Source organism: Physella acuta, unplaced genomic scaffold (assembly GCF_028476545.2).
Source record: "Physella acuta isolate Inbredline_101_S28 unplaced genomic scaffold, ASM2847654v3 ptg000161l, whole genome shotgun sequence".
In the NCBI taxonomy this organism is placed as follows: domain Eukaryota; kingdom Metazoa; phylum Mollusca; class Gastropoda; family Physidae; genus Physella; species Physella acuta.
Window position 1 is genome coordinate 580,982 of NW_026731680.1, and position 21,872 is coordinate 602,853.

The 21,872-nt window shown below is 33.2% G+C and overlaps 1 protein-coding gene across 1 annotated transcript; it reads left to right on the plus strand.

The window, feature by feature from the left end:
* The first annotated feature begins 381 nt into the window (after positions 1-381).
* Positions 382-18,123, plus strand: LOC131935838 (uncharacterized). Its single transcript, XM_059292531.1, has 13 exons — positions 382-670; positions 4,782-4,922; positions 6,158-6,344; positions 6,850-6,932; positions 7,814-7,938; positions 8,342-8,498; positions 10,005-10,264; positions 11,800-11,950; positions 13,834-14,091; positions 15,069-15,189; positions 15,598-15,740; positions 16,291-16,419; positions 17,322-18,123. Exons 1-13 carry the CDS (start codon positions 622-624, stop codon positions 17,390-17,392), a joined length of 1,875 nt encoding a protein of 624 aa, XP_059148514.1. The 5' UTR covers positions 382-621; the 3' UTR covers positions 17,393-18,123.
* The last annotated feature ends 3,749 nt before the right edge of the window (positions 18,124-21,872 follow it).

Below are 21,872 nucleotides of genomic sequence, written 5' to 3' on the forward strand. Positions count from 1 at the left end.
TAATGAACTATAACAAGAAAAGGTATTTTAAATTGTTTTTTTTTTAGTTAACTGCATAATAATATATTTAGAGTCCGAATTTTATTCTTTGGCAACGAATGTTCGAGGCACGTAAAATATTATATCAAACGAGCTAGTTGTAGTATGAGAATGTTATATAACGACATAATTATTATGCATTAAGACACATTGCCAAATAAATACTTTTGTTTTATATAATTTCTGTGCCAGGGCCTAAGCGTTAACAAGTATGTGCTAAATTTAAATGAATAGATGTTGGCCGCGATTGAATTTTTTTTTTTTCGAAACAGCCATGCCCTAATAGTTAAACAAATCAGATTGAATGTCATGTTAAAGTTGTTTTGATGATCGACTATTGATCTTGGCTGCACCCGCTAGTCCAGATTTATTACAGTCAGCACAATCTTCCGTTTCTAGGCAAAACCTAACAACCAATGAAATCATTGCCATGTGATAACCGCACCCACTCTTGCGCATGCGCATGTGGGGAGTGTTCAAGATATATATTTCACGCGCAACGCCACTGATTTGTGTAGAACCACGGGACCCCCAGAAGAAGGAGAAAGAAAAATAGAGCTGACTGCCTTGAGAGTTCTAACGATGGAGCGTCAGGCCCTGCTGTGGATGAGCCTGCTGATGAGTTTCGTAGGTAAGGAAGCAAACTTTTATTTTTCTTCATGTTTGGTAAAGGTAATAATCGAACAAAGGAGAGTTGGACGTCGGAAGATACTTGCCCGAAGGTTATTAGCACGAATGTTTTTGGCCCGAAGGCCCTTTGTCCAAAGGCCGTTCGTCCGTAGGCTGTTTGTCTTAAGACCGTTATCTAGAAAGCCGTTGGCCCGCAGGCCGTTTGTCCGACGGCCGTTTGTCCAAAGACCGTTTGCCCGAAGGCCATTTGTCCGAAGGCCATTTGTCCAAAGACCGTTTGTCCAAAGACCGTTTGTCCAAAGACCGTTTGTCGAAAGATCGTTTGCCCGAAGGCTGTTTGTCCAAAGACCGTTTGCCCGAAGGCCGTTTGCACGAAAAGGACAAAAACCCAAAAGGCTTTTTTCCCGCATGTGACAAATGCCGGAATAAACGTTGCCCTCATTGGACAACAGCCGGAATAGACGTTGCCCGCATTGGAAAAATAGCCGTAACAAACACGCCTATTGTCTCAGACCCTTTAATATTTACCCGATGTAATCATAATAAAAGGGCAACCCATGTCAATATCTAAGGAAGTGTGGTCTTGGTCGATTGTAGAATGTTTGACCTCTTACCTGAAAGTCTCAAGCTTGGTACCCAGGTTTGAGTCCGTAAAACGTCACAGTGTTGACCCAGCTCTCGTGGGTACCTGATTCACATTAGGGAAAGTAAAGGTGGCTGTGCTTAGCGCCGACCACATAGTCTTTTCATATGCCAGGGTCACTGAAAGAGATGAACAATTCTTTACCTGCTGCATGGAACATAATGTTAATAACAAAACTAACGTTGTGTAACATAATATTGGGAACAGAGATGTATGTGTCATCCAGTCTTTCCACAACGTTCTATCATCGCCTAGACATGATCGTTCCATTCACAAGACACTTTTCAACCTACAGTATCAAATCCTCAAACAGTAAAATGCTTTAAGACCGCTGTCTTATACAAGTGATTTGACGTTATTTAGCGAAGCGCAGTCCGAAAATCCATCAAACTTATCATACACAGAATCACAAGGCTGATAGGGTGTTGTAGATTTCAACTCAGTAAGGCCCAACAAGCCTAAGATAAAGAACAATTACAGTTTCCAACCTAAAAAATAAAGCCACAGTCCTCAGCTTTTAAGACGCCATTGTTCATAATTCGTATGTGTTTATAGAAATTTATAATTCGTGAACAAATCGACTAATATTTTTTTCTTACATCTTGCCGATTTATTCCCGATTTGAAAAGAAACAACAATAACAAAAAAACAATTACTTTTGTTTATCAAATAACAGAGTATGTATAACCCTGCAGTATCACCCAGGCTTAGGGAGAGAAACAAAAACATTCACACAAAAAAACCTATTACACATACACATGTTTACAGTGGTGGTAACGCATCTAAGCAGTAGCGTACGCAGGGGGGGGGGGGGGTAGCAGGGGGAGCGGCCGCTCCCCCTCTGGCCATTTTCAGCAAAGTGGCGCCTTTTTGGAAACTTTTTAAACTCAAAGTTTTAAACAATCATATTTGTTTAAAAAATATTTTTGTTCGGCACATCTATGTAAATCACAAGATTTCTTTTCATGCAACAATTAAGCATTATTGTACTAGTCTAGTAGTGTCTACGTTTACAACACGTATTAACAGCTGCATCAGTTTGCCATTCTAAAAATAACCATTATGATGCATTGCAATGTTTAAAAAACCTCTACGGGTAGTACCACTTGGCAAGAGGGGATTTAAGTTTAAGGCAACTGTATAATGTATTTCCTTACGAATAATTGAATTAGAAAATGTTATACATAAAACTTCACACATAATTACTTTATATATATACAGTTTGAATCGCGTGATTAATTTTTAAAAAATTACAATACAGAAACAAATACAACTGATGTGCACCTCTATTTAAATTTCCTTATGAGCAAACTGCGTAGTGCTGGCGAAATTCTGACAAGGTCAACAACGTCATCACGATGAAGTAGTAGTATTCTTACAGTTTGGGCGATAGTGATTACGATTACAAATTATATGAAACATTTACAGCCCCCCTCCCCATGGACCCCTCTGTAAAAAAAAATATTTGTCATAATACCACTGCTACTTATTTAAATCTATTTCTGTAATATATATTTGTGTAATATATATTTGTGTAATATACATGTATGTTTAGAACAGTCATCTAAAAACTGACGCTATGTTCACTCTGAGTTGGTTATCTCCCCCCCCCCCACACACACACCTCACCACCACAATTGTGTAGAGCGACATTAATGTCACACGTAGGTATAAACTGGGTTGGATAATTGACCTAAAGTGACCGGACAGTGGTGAATGAAGTTGAACCCCCCCCCCCCAACCCACCCCGAACTGATCTGTTAAGTACATGTAGAAAAACGCGTAATGATGTACCAAAGTACCATGCCGCCAGAAAATTAGCTTTTTAAACGTAAAACTCTGTGAATATTGTTTTTGCAATTACCAGTAATAAGGTGTGTGATCAATACAGTGATCTAACCCATACCTATCACTTTGTTAAAAAATGATCTTTAAAGAACACAAAGAAGCAGCAGTTAATTAAAAATATATGATCTGAACTAAAAGACCGATTGTTAGTTAAACGTAGGCTATCATTCCGAATGTTTTTCTACTGAATTTAAAAGCGTGATTTTATACCAACTCTGATTTTAAAAACTTTCATTATGCTGTAATACTTTAGCCTTTATGATGACGATATATTAAATTCTGATTATAGACAAAAACATTTTGTAAACACGAATAGTGTTAAACAATTTCATTATATTCTAAACTAATTATTTATTTGTTTTGAAATTTATAATTAAATGTGTAGATATATACATATTTATATTAAGAGAGTGACTATTTCCCCTATTTCACTTGTCTTTAATTATTTCCAAGAAATTATTATGAAACAATTTTGTTTACAAGAATTACAAAACAGATTGTGTTACGTTCATTGTTTTTGGTTGTAGTGTTTATATATATATATATATATATATATATATATATATATATATATATATATATATATATATATATATATATATATATATATATTTGTTTAGATTGATACAATTTTTGTTTTGTCGGCCTACATTTTTCTTATTTCTTCAGAGTGCTACTTTCAAGTTATTTAACATCAGTGGCGTAGCCAGGATCGTCTCAAGGGGGGAAGGGGGTTCCAATTTTTACCCGGGGACAAACTTTCGATTTGCACCCCCCCCCCCCTCAAACTTTCGATTTGCACCCCCTCCCCCTCAAACTTTCGATTTGTCCCCCCCCCCCACTCAAACTTTCGATTTGCACCCCCCCCCGTCAAACTTTCGATTTGCACCCCCCCCCCTCATACTTTATATATATATATATATATATACCGAGGGGTCTATGGGGGTTTATGACCCCCCCTAACCCCCCCCCCCCTGCCTACGCCACTGTTTTACATCATAGCAAAGTAATGACATACAGCTAGTAATTATATATATATATATATATATATATATATATATATATATATATATATATATATATATATATATATATATATATAATACGCGTATATAGAACGTGTTAAAAATTCGGCGCCTTTTTTTGCTCTTTTCGCTCCCCCTACAACGAAAACCTGGATACGCCTCTGCTTCTAAGCTATAATACAGCATATCATTTGAGGGGTATATGTATAGCGAAATTGTTTCTAAAAATTAATGTGCTGATTAAAAAATTATTTTAATATAAATAGTTTAAAATTGATGTCTTAACACAACAAGGTTTAGCAAACACTATAGGTGCTTCATAGGGGGATCGATATTAGGAGTGTAGATTAAAAATTTATTAGGTAAACATTTTGATATTTTACACGAAGTTAGAAGATACCAGTTTAAAAAAAAGAGTACACTGAGTTAAAAGATAGCAGTTTATAAAAAAATTACACGGAGTTAAACTAAGCACCCATATTGTATAATCCTGAAGCTAACATAGCCAGAGCGCAGTGGAACGGCTGTACCGTCTTGGTATTAGAAAATAAGCCAATAATTTTCTATTGATTTTTTTTTTCCAAATCTGCCCGCAGTCTTCAAGCCACTTGTGCACTGTGCCCAGTGCTCTGCTGATACTGATTGCACACAAAGTACAAGTGTCATGGCTTCATGTCTATCTGGAAGATGTGGTTGCACAGGTTCAGAGTACACTCCTATTCGCACTGGATGCGGCAGTAAGTATAGACTTTTCGGTTGAGATTCGAAATCCGTTTTAATTTTATTTGTTTTTCAACATTGACTTTAAATTGATGTCTTTTTAAGAATTGGAAATGCAGTGGATTTTGCCTTGATTAAAATGAAAAAAAAAACAACAAAGAATTATGGCTGTTTATATAACTTGTAAAATAGTTGTTATTAAACAAGCTTGACAGTTTAGAATTGATGTTTAGTCTCAAATAATCAGTCTACAGGATTTTTGATTAACAAATTGAAGTTTCGTTACGACTAAGGCATATTATACTGAAAATCATATACCTAGTTAAGTACCACTTCCGGTTACCGGAAATCGTGTAAAAGTTGATACATAACTACACAATATACATAACAACTGATCTGAAATTCTGTCAACATAACTGAAACGGTACAGAAGTTATTGCGTTTACAGACACACACACAGGCACACAGACATACAGACAAAGTTGCAAAACTAAGTTTTTCCGATTTGTGTGAGTATAAAACGTTGAGATTTTTAAAATTCTCGTTCTCGAACTTTTTATCGATTAGAATACTTCCTTTAGAGGCTACTTCGTATTCTAGAAAGTAAAAAAGTGTAAATTTTCTTTCTTTAAATTGGAGATTGTTATATAATCTAATGGAGCTAAAATTACGAGCTACACAGCTCTGAGCTAAAGCTCCAAGACGCGCTTCATATTCCCGGTTTATGTTCATATCTTTTAATACAACGTTTTCGATTTATTTTATGCATTAAATCCTAAATCAAATTTCATTTACTATGCTTGCTAAAATAAACAACGAACAAGCAGAAAGTTTTCGAGTATATCACCTACCGTATACGAGATTGTACATTGAAACCGATGTTTCAAATGAATTGAATAATGAAGACAATTAAATTATAGAATACGTTGCCAGACTAATGCTCAGCTTAAATAAGTGGCTGAAAACGTTAACACTTTTATAATGCGGCTTCATAAATGCTTTATAACTTCAGTTAATACATTTATGAGGATTAGTATATGGGCAGCCCATCATAAATAAAATTTGTTTTATTTAGTTAATATACATCAAGATATCTCAACTGTATTTTAATTTTGTCTTCAGAATTTTACAGTTTATTTTTTAACTGATTATTTCTTTTTTTACTGTTAATATATATTTTAATTTAATGTAGTTTGCGTTTTGTGTAATACGAAGACCTGCTTATAACATTCGTTTACTTTTGTTTTCATAGCTAGATTGGGAAGCCCCGCCATAACCAAAGAGTACGGTAGATCGGAGGATTTATTTGTAGGATCAACTGCCCCCTTGACCTGTAGATCTAATAGTGGTAACCCTGCATCTTATGCTTGGTATAAAGATGGCGTAAAGCTTCCAGATTCTACACCAACAATAAATATCACACAAGCTGGAGTTTACGAGTATATTTTTTTTCGTTTTATTTTGTTTACGTTAAAGAATTAAGCGTTACAGTCCGAATATCTAGCTAGAAGTTTATTTTCAGTATTATTCAATCAGTTTATGCTTTAAAATATTTTTTTTAAATTATATATTTTAACTTTTTAAACAAAGAATGATAATAATATAGACTAAATATTCTTTGCTTTACATGAAACTATGCATTCTTCTATTTTATATTGAACATTTACCAAAATCGAATAAATTTAGATTCATTGATAACACTAACTGCAACTCATTTAACAAATATTAAAATTTAAAAAAAAATTAAAAGAAAACTAGCTTATATGAAACTATAAAAAAATTCAACATAGCTTTAAGTACTTAGTTAAATTCTCTATCGTCATGGCAATAAAAATGATATTTTTCACATTGTATTCATATTATTTTAATTTCTAGTGTATCGGAAATTCTTTACTTTGATGAATGAAAAACCTAAAAAAAAATTTTTTTTCAATTTTTGTTTAGGTGTCAGTCTATCTCCAGAGACCCTGCCTTAAATTCAGGTAACAGTTCTTCACTTACCATCACCGCAGTTACAGGAAGTGAATGTGAGTATTTGAATTCTAAAATAATTATCTTCATTCCATGTTTTTTTTTAATAATTCATTGTTATAATAATAAAAAAAGAATTAATTTCGTTTTTACAATAATTAATTGTGATGATAAAAAGTGTCTGGGTAAATAGATTTTTATTGCTTTTTAAATACTTATTTCTTTCAAGTCATACAAGTAGAGAAAAACAATTGAATAAAATTTGTACTGGTCATAACATTTTTTTAAAACAGCTATTGAACCTAAGACATAATGGTTTTTTTAACTTTTATATTTTCATTTGTTTTACTGGGAAAAAAATGGTTTATTATTATATTACTTTATCATTTTTTTGCATTTGGGTTTTAAGTTTATTAATTAAGTAAATCGCAAGATAATAAAGTGCGCAAAATATTTTAATACATATGTTGGGGAAATAAATATTTAACATAATCGATACTGCAGATAGTTGCTTTTATTGATAGTATGATCAGTAAATAACTTTCGGACAATGATACATTTAGAGATAGAATGATTATTAATAACTTCCGGACAACGATAAATTTAGAGATAGAATGATTATTAATAACTTCCGGACAACGATAAATTTAGAGATAGATTGATCATTAATAACTTCCGGACAACGATAAATAAATTTAGAGATAGACTGACTAGAGTATAATAAAAAAACATAAGCATATATAAAACAACAGAGATAAGTATAAGAGGGAATATTGTAAGTAAAAAAGTGTTGAAGAGAGAAACGTGTCTTTTGACTTGGGGTGAAATAAACAATAAATTATATTTTTCATCAACTGATTTTAAAAAATTATGTTACAAATTCAAATTCTAAACACAATTTATTTCTAGTTATTAAAAAAAAATAATCTATTTACAGACGCAACACAGACATTAACAATAAGAGATCCACAGGCCGCAAGTACAACGATATCTACTGGTGGAAGTGTAGGAATAACTTGCATGAATGTTCCTTTGGGTTATAAAGGGATATTAACCATTAAGGTAACAGAGACAAAATGAGCTGCACATACACATTCACATAGAAATGAATATACTTTTACAAACATGGTTGCACATACAAATAAAAAGCGAAAGTGCAATATCAATCACACTCACGTAAAGGCAAAGATAAACGCAAAGTTAAACGTAAAGGTAAACGTAAATGCAAACGCAAATAAAACTTTAACATAAACGTAACGCCAACGTACCCTTAAACGTAAACCTAATTGTTAACATAGCTGTTAACTCGACGTACTTATGTAAAATTGAAGTAAATCTTAAGTAAAACTTACGCATTAGTATGTGCATGTATATGTGTATGTACATTTATTTAACATTGACAATATCACGTCAACATTTGAATACTTAACCTTCTAATTTGTCTTCATGCATTGTGTACTCACAGAACGGTAACAATATAATAGCTGAACCTGTGTCACTAAGCGCTACAATTCACATGACAGCCGCGCTTTCAGGTGCAACCATAACATGTGACCTGCAACCTTATGAGTCTGTTAGCTTTAAAGTACCGGGCACCTATACACTCCCCACTATTGATGACAGTAAGTAGATGTTTAGAGAATTATCCTGTGACAAAATATCAATTCGCTTTTTTTTAATAAGTCTAATTACAGTGATGGGAGACAGGTATGTTCTACCACACAGTTACCACTTAATCTAGGGTTGTGAATTTTTTAGCGCAATTTCCATACGGACTATTGCGATTATTAACTCGTCATTTCTGGATGGATGAATGAATGAATGAATGGATGGATGGATGGATGTGTGTCTGCAGCTTTAAGTCGTATCTCCTCCTCAACGAAGCAATATCGAGGACTAGTTCCAAAAGCAAATATGTTAAGCAAGTTCCGAGGATGATTGTGGGCCAAAAAAATTCCCGGAATTCTTTCCTGGATTTCCCGGAAAAGCCAAAAAAAACTCGAAAAAAATGCAGTTTTTAGCCCATATCTCGGCAACCAGACCACTTAGCGACTTGAAACATTTACCAATCGATTTCTGCCATAATTTAGAACAATATTGCCGAAGAAAGTTTTCAAAAATATCCTTTCGTTCGGTCACAAAAAATGAATTAAGAATTTTTAAACTGCGCATCGTGTAGGCCTAGGATGATATTTTTAATTTAAACTGAGCATCGTGTAGGTTTTTAGCGCAAAAAAAATATCCTTTCGTTCGGTCACAAAAAAATTAAAAATTGTTATGGATAACATAAGGAAATTGCACTTAAAATGTCACTAGACTTTTTATTAATTTGTTTTTAAAATTACCAACTTACTGATCGTCCTATCGTAGTGGGTAATAGGTAATACATTTGTTATGAGATGAGAGAAGAAAACGTATTATCTGTGGCCTTTTACGGTCAGATATTTAAGAGACAGTAACCAATCTAGGAAAAGAAAACTTTATAATCCAAATAAACCGCTGTTTTGTAGTTTACTTATGGATGGGCGAAGGTTAGGCCTACGTAATTAAATCCAGAAAGAAAAACAGTTTGAGTCTACTTACTTATATATATTAACATTATTAAATTGTCCAAGAATGAAGAAGTTATCGTATTTGTGTTGCATAATATACACGTTCAAACGAGACGTTTCAAGTTATTATATGTTAATTAATTAACCCTGATGATATAAAATATTAATCACTACAGAACGACTGAACTCACTTGGTTGTTTAAATGTATGAAATTAAATAAAAGTATAGTTTTGTTCTGTATCTACTAATACTTATTAAATAATAAAATTAATAGTTTAATTTTATTTTAATGCCAGTTAAATTTATTGTATATTATAGCAAGAGTTATCTTTATGTACTAATACTTATTAAATAATAAAATAAATAGTTTAATTTTATTTTAATGCCAGTTACAGTCATTGCATGTTATAGCAATAGTTATCAGTATATCTGCTAATACTTATAAAGTAATAAAATCAAGAGTTCAATTTCATTTTAATACAAGCTACAGTTATTGCATATTATAGCAATAGTTATCAGTATATCTGCTAATACTTATTAAATAATAAAATCACTAAAATTATTGTATGTTATAGCAATGTCTGTAACTAAAGCTGAGATAGGGGCTAGTGATTCCTTTGGATCAATAGGCGGGGACGTAACTTACAACATTGGAAACGATGGACCGACATTTTTCTGCACTGTTACCGAAACCCTTGATCTACTGGACAGCACAAACCCACCCATAATTGAATTTTTGGTTTGTGAATTTTTATTTTTAAGCAACTTGAAGACTTTCATATTTTACTATTTTAAAGATTTTTTTGTTTCAATTATCTGTATACTATTGTCTAAAGTGTGTGTGTGTGTCTGTGTGTGTGTGTGTGCACTAAGGGGTGGGTGTGGGGGTGTAAGTAGGGGAAAGTTTTGAGTGCGGAGTTTGATAGTTTGTATGGGTCAAATATTTGAGGAATAAAATGAAGCAGGATGCTAATGTTTAGAGCGCAAAAAATCTACTAAATCAATTAAAAAGAAATTTTCTAGTTGAATTAAAACCTCAAAGTTTTTGTGTGAATTTAATTATGAATTTATGTCACTGAATGTGTTGTTTTTTATTTTGCATGTAGATAATCGATATAAGAGTGTCATTTATAACTTCGACTAGGTTTTTTAATATTTCATTAAAGATCTATTGCTTCTTTAATCTGTCTTGGAAAATATGTTTGTATCTTTTTTACAGAAATCTTTCTTATAAGTGTAGAGCCTTTATTTATCTATGCAGAAATCTAACACACACACACACACACACACACATATATATATATATATATATATATATATATATATATATATATATATATATATATATATATATAATATATATAAAACCTCACATGTGTATTACGGACTCTTAAATATAAAAGTAGATGAAACGATAAACTACTCAAAACATTATTTCCTTCAATTTCCAGATAATTTCATGCAATTAATAGTTACATTGTATTTTATTTTTATATTATCCAGACATTTTTACACAATGAAATAACAGAACTATTTCTTGTTAACACGTTTTTATTAACTCAGCTTCGCGTTTGTGGATGTGTTTGTTGTTAAAATTGACATCGAAAATTAGCCCACTTCTGATTGCTCTATAGATCTGAAATTTGGCATGCAGGCTACTTTCGCCTAACAATTTCAGATGCAATCATAAAAACTAGCAATTAGAGACCGTAATTAGCTTAATTTAATTACGCCCTAAGGACCATAAAATTGAGGACATGATTTCTAAAGATACCGACAAGACTGAAGGCCTATTAACAGTTACTTCGGCCCCAATCGATGTGAGCGCGCTGGCCGTGATCGTATACTGGTTAGTACTTCGCGTTGTGGCCGCGACAACCCAGGTTCGAATCCTGGTCGCTCAAGATTTTTAGTCCGTGTATTTATAAACACTTAGTCAAGTCATACTTAATCAAGTCATTGGATAAAGTAGAAAATAAACTATATAAATTTTTTTTTTAAAAACCACGTTTTTCATGTGTAGCAACGGACTAAAAAGGAGAAAATAAAATACTTAAAAAAAACTTTTTAAAAAACCACGTTTTTCTTGTGGACTAAAAAGTAGAAAATAACTATTTACATACATTTGATGACAAAAAACGTGGGTCGGGCAGATGGGTCGGGAAATTTGATGGTGAACGTACCCACGTTTTTTGTCATCAAATGTATGTAAATAGTTATTTTCTACTTTTTAGTCCACAAGAAAAACGTGGTTTTTTAAAAAGTTTTTTTTAAGTATTTTATTTTTCGTTTACAGATATTTGCTTGAAATGAAATGTCTAAAACGTTTTTTTTTTTGTTTGTTTTTTTTCGTTTTTTTTTTCTTTTTAGGATGATGCTTCACCCCCGAACATAGTCCAGAGCGGTACTTCAGACATATTTATACTTAATACAACACAGCCGAGCGCAGCGAAATACAAATGTAGAGTGACCTATAAGGGTAGTTCACAAGATTCAACGCTGAGTTTCAAAATAACTGTTGGTAAGTTTTTTTACAGTCTAGAGTAGACCACACACGGCAACCCGACACAACTTTTAAATCTCACTTCATTCATTTCCCATACTACTTGAGTATTGTGTTGAATCGGCAAGTTGGAGCCGGTAAAGCTCATGGTTGCTAAACCGATTAGTCTCAAGTTAGAACCCCCGGCCAGTGGCGTAGCTACCGTAAAGCTAGCGTAAGCAAGGCATAGGGGCCCAAGGCAAAGAGGGGCCCTTTTTCGAAAGTTTGAGCGGAGGGGGGGGGTGCAAATCAAAAGTCTGAGTGGGGGGGGGGGCAAATTGAAAGTCTGAAGGGTGGTGCTAATCGAAAGTTTGTCCCCGGTCGCCGGGAAGGGTCGCTACGCCTCTGAGGGGCCCACTAACACTTTTTGCATAGGGGCCCAAAAATCCTAGCTACGCCACTGCCCCCGGCTTGATAGTTGGGGACTACTGCTGCCTTGTAGTTTGTTCTTGGTTGGACAATGTGTATGGAAGCCATTAAACCTGGGTGATAACGGAGTCAACGGCCTAGCTGACGCATAAGAAGTTGACACGTATAGTTAATTGTGTTAATGGTAATGCCTTTCAGCATTAGATACAAGCATCGAAGAAAAAGAAAGAAAACATAAAAAGGAAACAAAACTAGGCCTACTTATAGACCCAATTGTGAAACATAATACATATGCTATATTGCAGCTATTTTTGCTTACTTAAAAAAATTAAGCTACGCTTTGTAGAAGTAATTATATTTCTTATAACTTTAAAAAAAAAAACTCAATAAAAATTAGATGCTTAAAAGAAGAAATTAATAAAAAGATGAATTAAAAGTATACTTTACAATTCACAATTTCTTAAGGAAAAAACTTGAAATATATCTTAAATTGTAGTTTTTTTTCTAAGTCTACAGCTGTCAATGAAAAAAAAATTAATAAAAGCATAAGAAAATTGTACATTTTACAGCTTTTCTTGAAGAGAAAGCGTTGTATTTGATTACCATATAATTTTGATTTCCTTGTTGCTTTGATTTTATCAATACGGGAATTCGGACTTAGGGATCGACGTATTTACCTGTACAGCATAAAATAAGCAAAAAAAAACATACTATGTTTCTTTAAAATACTCCGGTTTTCAATTTCTTAAAACATAATGTAACATTAATTTGATCATTATAACTACTTAAATATTTGCGACATTTTGGTAAGTCGCTCCAAAGTCAAAATTTATTATAGGTAAATAAATTCTTTTTTCGTTGAACTTTATAAATTTAATAAACTTATTCAGATACGGCTTAATGATTATCTCGGTATATTGTGCGTTCGTTCGTTTGATGTGTAATGGGTGTTGACATACATGACGTTTTTTTTATTCCTGATTTACCTCTAAAGTTAATCCTAATGTAGGCCTAATTCAGTTTGACACGGGAGTGTTTAAAATTAGTACATCAAATTACAAAAAAAAAACAGAGTACGGTGAACATCACTCAAAGTAGATCTATTTACAAAAATAATTTTAAAATAAAATAAAATAAAAAAAACAGAGTATGTTGAAACATTTAGAGGGTATATCCACGTGCAAGAAAAAAATAAACAATTTTCAAGATAATAAAAATAGTTTCTGTCTGAAAAGTTTTCAAATTAAAATTAATCAATTGGCAATTACTAACCATCAAAACTTGGGACGACTTCTCACTTTTATTTACCCATTTTATAGTTTACTACAAGACAAGTGGCAGTCACTTAATCTGTGACACAATCTCTCTCTCTCTCTCTCTCTCTCTTATTCTCACACACAGACACACACACCACACCACACACACACGCGCGATATGAAAAATCGATACATAATTTACACGTAAGACATCTTATTAAAAAAAAATATTTTCAGCTAGCGGTGCCAACCCTGACCCAATCATTACAAAAGTAAGCACCGATGATGTAACCTTAGGATCAACACTCGTACTGGCCTGTGGTGATAATTCAATTACCAGCAACTATTACTCGTGGACGTTTAACGACCTACCCATTGAAGGCCAAGGAGATAAGGTCATCCAACTGTACAACTTTACCAGTGACGACATGGGTTTGTACAAATGCCGGTACAGAATTGATCGCTACACCACAGGAGATGGGACTTTTAGTGCTTGTGAGTTTTTTTTTTCTTTTCGACAAGGCGTGATCGAATAGTAGAGCTAAAGGACTGCTAACACGAAAGCCGCGAGTTCGGATCATTGGCTTGAGTCTTTAGGGCGTCCAGGGGCGTTGAGAGGGGGTACGGGAGGGGGACACATGTCCCCGGGCGCCGACCTTAGGGGGGGGGGGCAAAATTGGTTGGAAAAACAAATTGAAAGTTTGAGGAGGAGGGTGCAAATCGAAAGTTTGGGGAGGGGTGCAAATCGAAAGTTTGAGGGGGTGGGGTGCAAATTAAAAGTTCGAGAAGGGGTGCAAATCGAAATTTTGTCCCCGGGCGCCGGGAAAGGTCGCTACGCCACTGAGGGCGTCCATGAGTCCATTAACCGATGATGACTCACTTTAGGGAAGAAATTGCGGTCGGGTAAAATGATGACCACACTTTCCCCTTTAAACTCTACTTTATCTGCTTGGCCACGAACGGGAAAACATGTTGAGATAAAGTTGTCGCGTTTTTCCCCCGTCTTATTTTAAAATCTAAACAGCTGTTGAAACCTATACTAATTGTATTCTCAATTAGCAGATTATTTTTTTACTAACCTGTCAATTTCATGACATTTTTAATACGTTGGAAAGGAGATTTGTCAAATGTCATTTACAAATCAGAATAAAATGAGATGACTGCTTTAAAAATCTCACCTCAGTTTTTTATATAGTGTCTATATAAAAATAAAAATTTAAAAAAAACATATTTTTGTCTATATTCGTACCTGTGATGATAGTATACAATAAGCCATAGCTTAAATACTCACTTGTTCAAAGCATTGTAAAATTAGGAAAACTTGATATATACGTTGCAGGATTTTAAAAAAAAAGAATTAATTTCGTTGAACTGAAATATAATTTTCATTAAAAAAAAAAAACTAAATCTACATCTATATGGCATTCCAATTTTAACTACCAAAATAAAATAAATAAATTTATTCCCAACAGTACCGAAACCAACAATTACTCGTGAACCCGAGGGAACTTTCTTTGGGCAATACGGTGACTACGTTCTTAGGTGTAACTCTGGTGTAAGTACGACAACAGGTTGGACCTACTCGTGGAAAAAGTAAGCGGACATTAAATCCTTACTCTCTGTTTTCATTTCAAAATAAACAAAAATGTATTTAAAAAATGTAGATACTATGTAGAAAATACATTTATACTATCTCTTTGCATTATTAAACGAAACATAAAGAGTTTATAAATTTTTAAAAAATGTATTTGCAATAAGGAAATAGTTTAACTTTCTCTTTATGATTTTTATCTAAAAAAAAAACGTATATAAATATAGCTAAAATATGGAAATTAAATTCAACTTTTTCTTTTCATTTTAATATTAATATTAATTTTACGTATTTTCATTTCTGAGCGTTCATTTCTGAGTTTAACTACGTTTTAAAATGTTAACTGTTTTCAAGGATAGAATAAAGTTTCATATTCCCAAACCACACACATGATTATTTTTTTTGCACAGAGGGACCATTGACCTAGGAGTCACAACGGATGTTTACTCTTTTACTGACGCGGACGCCACAGAGGACAATGGTACCTACACCTGCAACTCCTTATACAAAGGAGCGAGCGTCCCTAGTGATGACTTCACTGTGACCATTGTTGGTGAGTTGTCAGCTAAACGATTGAATTAATGTATATACATAATACATTTATATTACCTCATCTTTTCCGTTCGTGCCCAAGTAACATGGTAAGTAGAGTAAGTCTGATTTAATGACTTTAGTACTCAGAGGGATAGTGTGGTCAGCCTATAGAGCAGTAGAGCTGGGTGGACTTTACAGATCCAAATCATGCATCCAAAAGCGAAACTTTTAAGAAATTAGTTGTGAGCTTTATCGTCTGACCAAGCCATACACATATTTGTACGTACACTGATATTATATATATATATATATATATATATATATATATATATATATATATATATATATATATATATATATACATACATATATATTTATATATATATATATATATATATATATATATATATATATATATATATATATATATATATATATATATATATATATATATATACATACATATATATTTATATATATATATATATATATATATATATATATATATATATATATATATATATATATATATATATATATATATAAACAGAAATCGAAAATACTTTCAGAGCCAGGCAAACGATGTACAGCAGACAGTGACTGTACCGGCCTCAAATACACAGGCAAATGTTCTACAACAACCCCAGCAGTCTGCGTGTGTGCCGCACATTACAGGCTGAAGGGAGACGACTGTGCATGTAGGTTTTTTTTTTTTTGGTTGTTTTTTTTTTCTTGAATTGAAATGATTCATTTAATTTATAATTGTTAAATTGAAACAAAAAAAAACGCATAAGTAACCAATCGGATATATATATATCTGAAAGCTGTAGATTGGGTTCAGATTATTTCTACCTGCAACCTAGTAAAGTAAGGATTGGTAATGTTAGACTGTATTTTTTTAGATTTAATTTTGAAAATAATGTATATTATTATATTATTGATGTATAATATATTATACGAGCCGACCCGCTGCGTATCATACGCCGCTATTTAGTGTTTTTTTTCTACTTTTCAGTAATTTATAATTTGTGAATTCGACAGTACCAATGCTGCCTCTGAAAATATTTGCTTAAAAACACTAACCCCCCCCCCCCCCACGTGAAAGCAGCCTCCTCTTAGTTACCTCCTCTAAGTTTAAAATCGTTTCAAACTAAATTATCTGCCCCTAATAGCCGTCACCAAACCCGTCTCTATGATTGTAAAATGTAAACAGAGTGAACACCGCTCACCAGATCATGTGGGGGTGGGGAGGGGGTGGTAGTGATAGTGATAGAGAGGAAGAGAGGGGACTGCAAAGGCGCGCTTGCAGCTTGTTTTCTAACTGATCCCAGAAGAGAATTATATATATAGATATATATATATTTTATATATATATAAATATATATATATATACATACATACATATATATACATACATATATATATATATATATATATATATATATATATATATATATATATATATATATATATATATATATATATATTTATTTATATTTATATATATATATATTTATTTATTTATTTATTTATTTATATAATATATACACATATATGTATAAGTTGCTATAGATATATAAGTTGTACTATATAATTTCAGCCGGAGCAGCAGCTATAATCAGCTGTGTACTGATGGTTGTCATGGCTTCACTGCGTTCTCTTGTCTTCTAGAGAGTTATCGTTCAAGTTTTGTTATACGTCTTTTAAAAACCATATTTATCTTAACTCTAACCTAACATTTAACAATGTTCCACACTCAGATTCCTTATGATAACTCTTAAACTGGTACTTAAGCTCACAAACAGTTAAAAACAACTAATCATGGTTAGAATTTAATTTTCTTTAAATTACTAATTGTAGTTCTATCTCTAAATATCTAATAATGGAAATTAAGCAGATTATATAGCCCTTATATTAAAAATAGTTTTTCTCAAATTTTAATAAATATAAAAAAAATGTTTTTGAACTTATTTGAACATGATTATGATATTTTTATATAACAGTCAAACATAAAAAATATAATTGATATAAAAGTTATAGAAAAATAAATACTGATTTAGTATACCGAAACAGTATTGCTTAGTATTCAATCAAATTTGGTATTTTTATCATGTGATTTACCGAACGTGTAGTATCACTGTTAGTTTTAAAATGTTTTACATTGTACCTGACTACAGAATCACAACGAATCTGATCTTCAAATGTGCTGAACTGCTTATCAAATTTGATTTGTTTCATTGATCGGGATTTAGTGTTTATATATATATATATATATATATATACGCTAATTTACCCTAATGAAATGAATACGGTTAATTTTGAATAGCGCAATGTTAGTAATTAGGAATATTTAAAATTGTTTTTCACAGTTTTCATTAATTATTTATCCCACACTATGAAATCTTTTTTTAGAAGTTAAGTTTCTTACATCTGTTTATTTATTAGAAATGGAAAGCTAATTTTAAAATAATTATTTGTTCCATTTATAAAATACAATAATTGTATGTTTTTAAGCTTTTTACTATAACAACTTTCGCATGTTGGCATACACTAATTATTTTTAAATTAAAAATTGATAACGTGAGAATATTTTTTAAATTTTGACAAGTTTTTTTAAAAGGACACAAAACATAATAAAGTATGCAAACAATAATAGTTTAGGATGTTTTATTTAGAACTGTAAATAAGATATTTATATGCAATATATTTATAAGATATTCCAATGCAGTGCATTTTTACTAATACAATTTTTCGTTGCTGTTCACCTGATATTGTTTCTAAAAATAAAATATAACAATTTAAAAGGCACTGACAGGTTGCTTATCCAATTCTTTTATTGGCGTTTGTCCGGTTTGTTAAATATTTGGTTGTTTTAAGTAGCTTTTAAATTATTTATTATTCAATTGATTAAGATATGCTAAAATGTAATCATTAAAATTCTTCTTTAAATACCACGGGAGTTTGTAATACAAGAAAAAATAATCAAGTTAGATGCCACCTACTTAATTTGTAGTTTTTTTTGTATCCAAACATCGAGGTTTTTTTAAAAAAAACTTTCACCTTTTTATCATTATCATTATCATCATCGCACTAACCATCATCGTCGCATTATTCCATAAATTGATGTGAAGTTGTTTAGACTATTTAAACAGTTAACCTTTCAATCAAAACCATCCTCCACCCTTCTCATCATCATAATCTTTGTCGTCATCGTTATCATCTTTATCATTTTTTCTTTCCGTCCCTTTCATTATAACCATCTTGATAATCTTTATCATATTCCTCTCTAAATGCACATTATTGCACAAGATATCAACAGGCGATCTTTATTGTGCCTTCTATTACTATCTTTCTTTTAGGACATCACCTTGGCATGCATGCTCTTCCATTTGCCAGGCAGGCCTTAACCAAAATCCGTATAACTGGCTTAGATATCGGTTAGATTGTAGTGTATCGGTGGCGTCTGTCCTTCGGTCCTACCCAGCTTATCTTCCAACTCACTGAACTATAAACTTTAACGAATGAATACACCTTATTTGTTAGTAAATATCCAACAGTCCATCCAACGTGGACAAAAGTTAACAATCAGAAACCTTTCTTTATATCATTTGGCATAAAGCGGTCCCCTTGAAGCTGAATAGATTTATCTTTCTATTAAACATAGTTAGACACCAAAACAGCCAATATATGATGTAGGGATCTAGATGTTGTTTGCATTTTATAAGGAAAACGATTTGGATAAACATCGTAGGGCACCGCTTGTAGTAGACATCTTGTAGGACACATTTTGTAAAATACTCCACGAAGTACTTTAAACCTAAGATAAACACTACATGAAGGTCACTCTGTGTAGGATACATATTGAAAGACACATTTTGTAAAATATCCACGAAATACTTTAAACCTAAGATAAACATTGTAGGACACTTAATGTAGGACACTATTTGTAGGATAGATTTTGTAAGACACGCCTTTAAGGACACACCTTGTAGGATACTCTATGTAGGACACTCCATATAGGACACGCCATGCAGCACACACCTTGTATGACACACCGTGTAGAAGACACATTTTAAAACACACCTAGTGGGACACATCATGTTGGACACACCTTGTAGGAAACTCCGTGTAAGACACTCTGTGTAAGACACTCCGTATTGGACACTCCATGTAGGACACTCCGTGTATGAAACTCTGTGTATAAAACTCAATGTAGGATACATATTGTAGGACACTTTAGGACACACTTTTACGAAACTACATGTTAGACACTTCATATAGGACACGCATTGCAGGACACACCTTATAGGACACTCCATGTAGGACACAATTTGTAAAACACATTCCGTAGGTAAAAACTAGTATAACAATCCTTGTAGGTCGCACATTATAAATCACCTATTGCAAGACACTCCTTGTACTCAAATCAGTTCTGATTAACACCATTTTGTGACATTATTCAAAAGGTCTTTGGTTCTTTTTTTTTTGTTAATCAGACGTAATAGCTCATTGACCGTAATATGACATTATCACTTGATTAGATTCTTTTGTTATACAATGAGCTTTGCCGCCGCGCGCCGCTACTTAGCCTTGCCGGAACTTCTAAAGAATGGCGTTACCTGTTCTAATTAGTTTCAATTGACTTCACGGCATGAAAACTGTGACAGGGCGCGGAACTGTTAAGGCTGAATGGAGCAAAACACACAAGAGGTGGTTTATAGAGCAAAACGTCCCGAGAACTGGTTCAGTAGCATATGATACTGTATCACTGCTAGTGATCAATTCTTTTTATGCTTCGTCAACGATTTTTACATTCGTATTATTGCGCTTTTATTAAATTGTAGGGCTTAGCACAAATACTAAAAAAAACTCTATGAGCCGTTATTTAACCTAAATAGCAAAAGATAACAAATGAAACAAATAGGTAATTTTTTATTACTCTTGCATGGTAGCGGGGTAAACTCAAGAATAGGGTGTGGGTGGTGTGGCATAGGTGTGCGGGTGTGGGTGGTGTGGCATAGGTGTGAGGGTGTGAGGGTGTGGGCAGCATCGAGTGCCACTACCCAAGGGTGGTGAACACAAAAAGAAAAAAATAACAATTAGAAAATATTCCTCTAGTTAACTTATTAAACCATTATATAGCTTTTATTTCCTTTTAATTATTAAATACTTCTTTCAACACAGAGGGACACTATTTAAAGGAGGATGACACCAAATTATAACTGTTTTGGTACCAGTGGCGTAGCGTAGCGAGGTCGGGTGTCACCCGGTGCGGCACTTAATGGTGTCACCCCCCAGAGGCGTAGTGACCCTTCCCGGGGACAAACTTTCAAATTTGCACCCCCCCCCCCCCCCTCAAGTTTTTTTTCTATATATTTTGCTATTTTTAGCCTTGGTGTCACCCCCCTAAATGGTGTCACCCGGTGCGGTCCGCACCCCCGCCCCCCCCCCCCCCCCTCCCTCGCTACGCCTCTGTTTGGTACATGTTATAAATAAGGGGACAGCGTTTTCGAATAGTAGAGCATCAGACTGCTAACCCAAAAAGCTTGAGTACATCCGGGTTCAAATCCGTAGATCATTCCTGAGGTAACCCAATCTTTCCGTCAGGGGACGTAAAGGCAACTGATCATAATGCTAATTGCACTACCCTTTACTATTATACAGTTGTTAAAGAAACAGGTGGACTCTAATTCACTTGTCCCATGAGCGTCAGATTCAAAAGGGAACTTAATTATGTTATAGTTATATACATACACACAAACACACATAATAATGAAGCACTCCGTTAAACTTCATATAAACTTAAACGGATTGCCAAACAAACACTCAAGGGACGTAACCATGATATACATAATATAAGGGAGGTAACAATCACTATCAAGACACAATGTAACACTGGATAGAGTGGCGACTACTCTTGATCTAGCGAATGATCTCAAATAAAAACGTTTCAAAGCTCCAGCTCCACCACGCATTCATTTCACAAAGGACACTCTGTACAGCTCCTGTAGTGGTGAATGAACTCCACTGTAGCAGTTCAATAGACAGCGCGTCTTTACATTCTATTCACCTTGTAATAACCTAACATTCTGATCCATGCATACAAGTTGTATCTTACAAATGATATTGACGCGTTCATAGTTTGAAATTA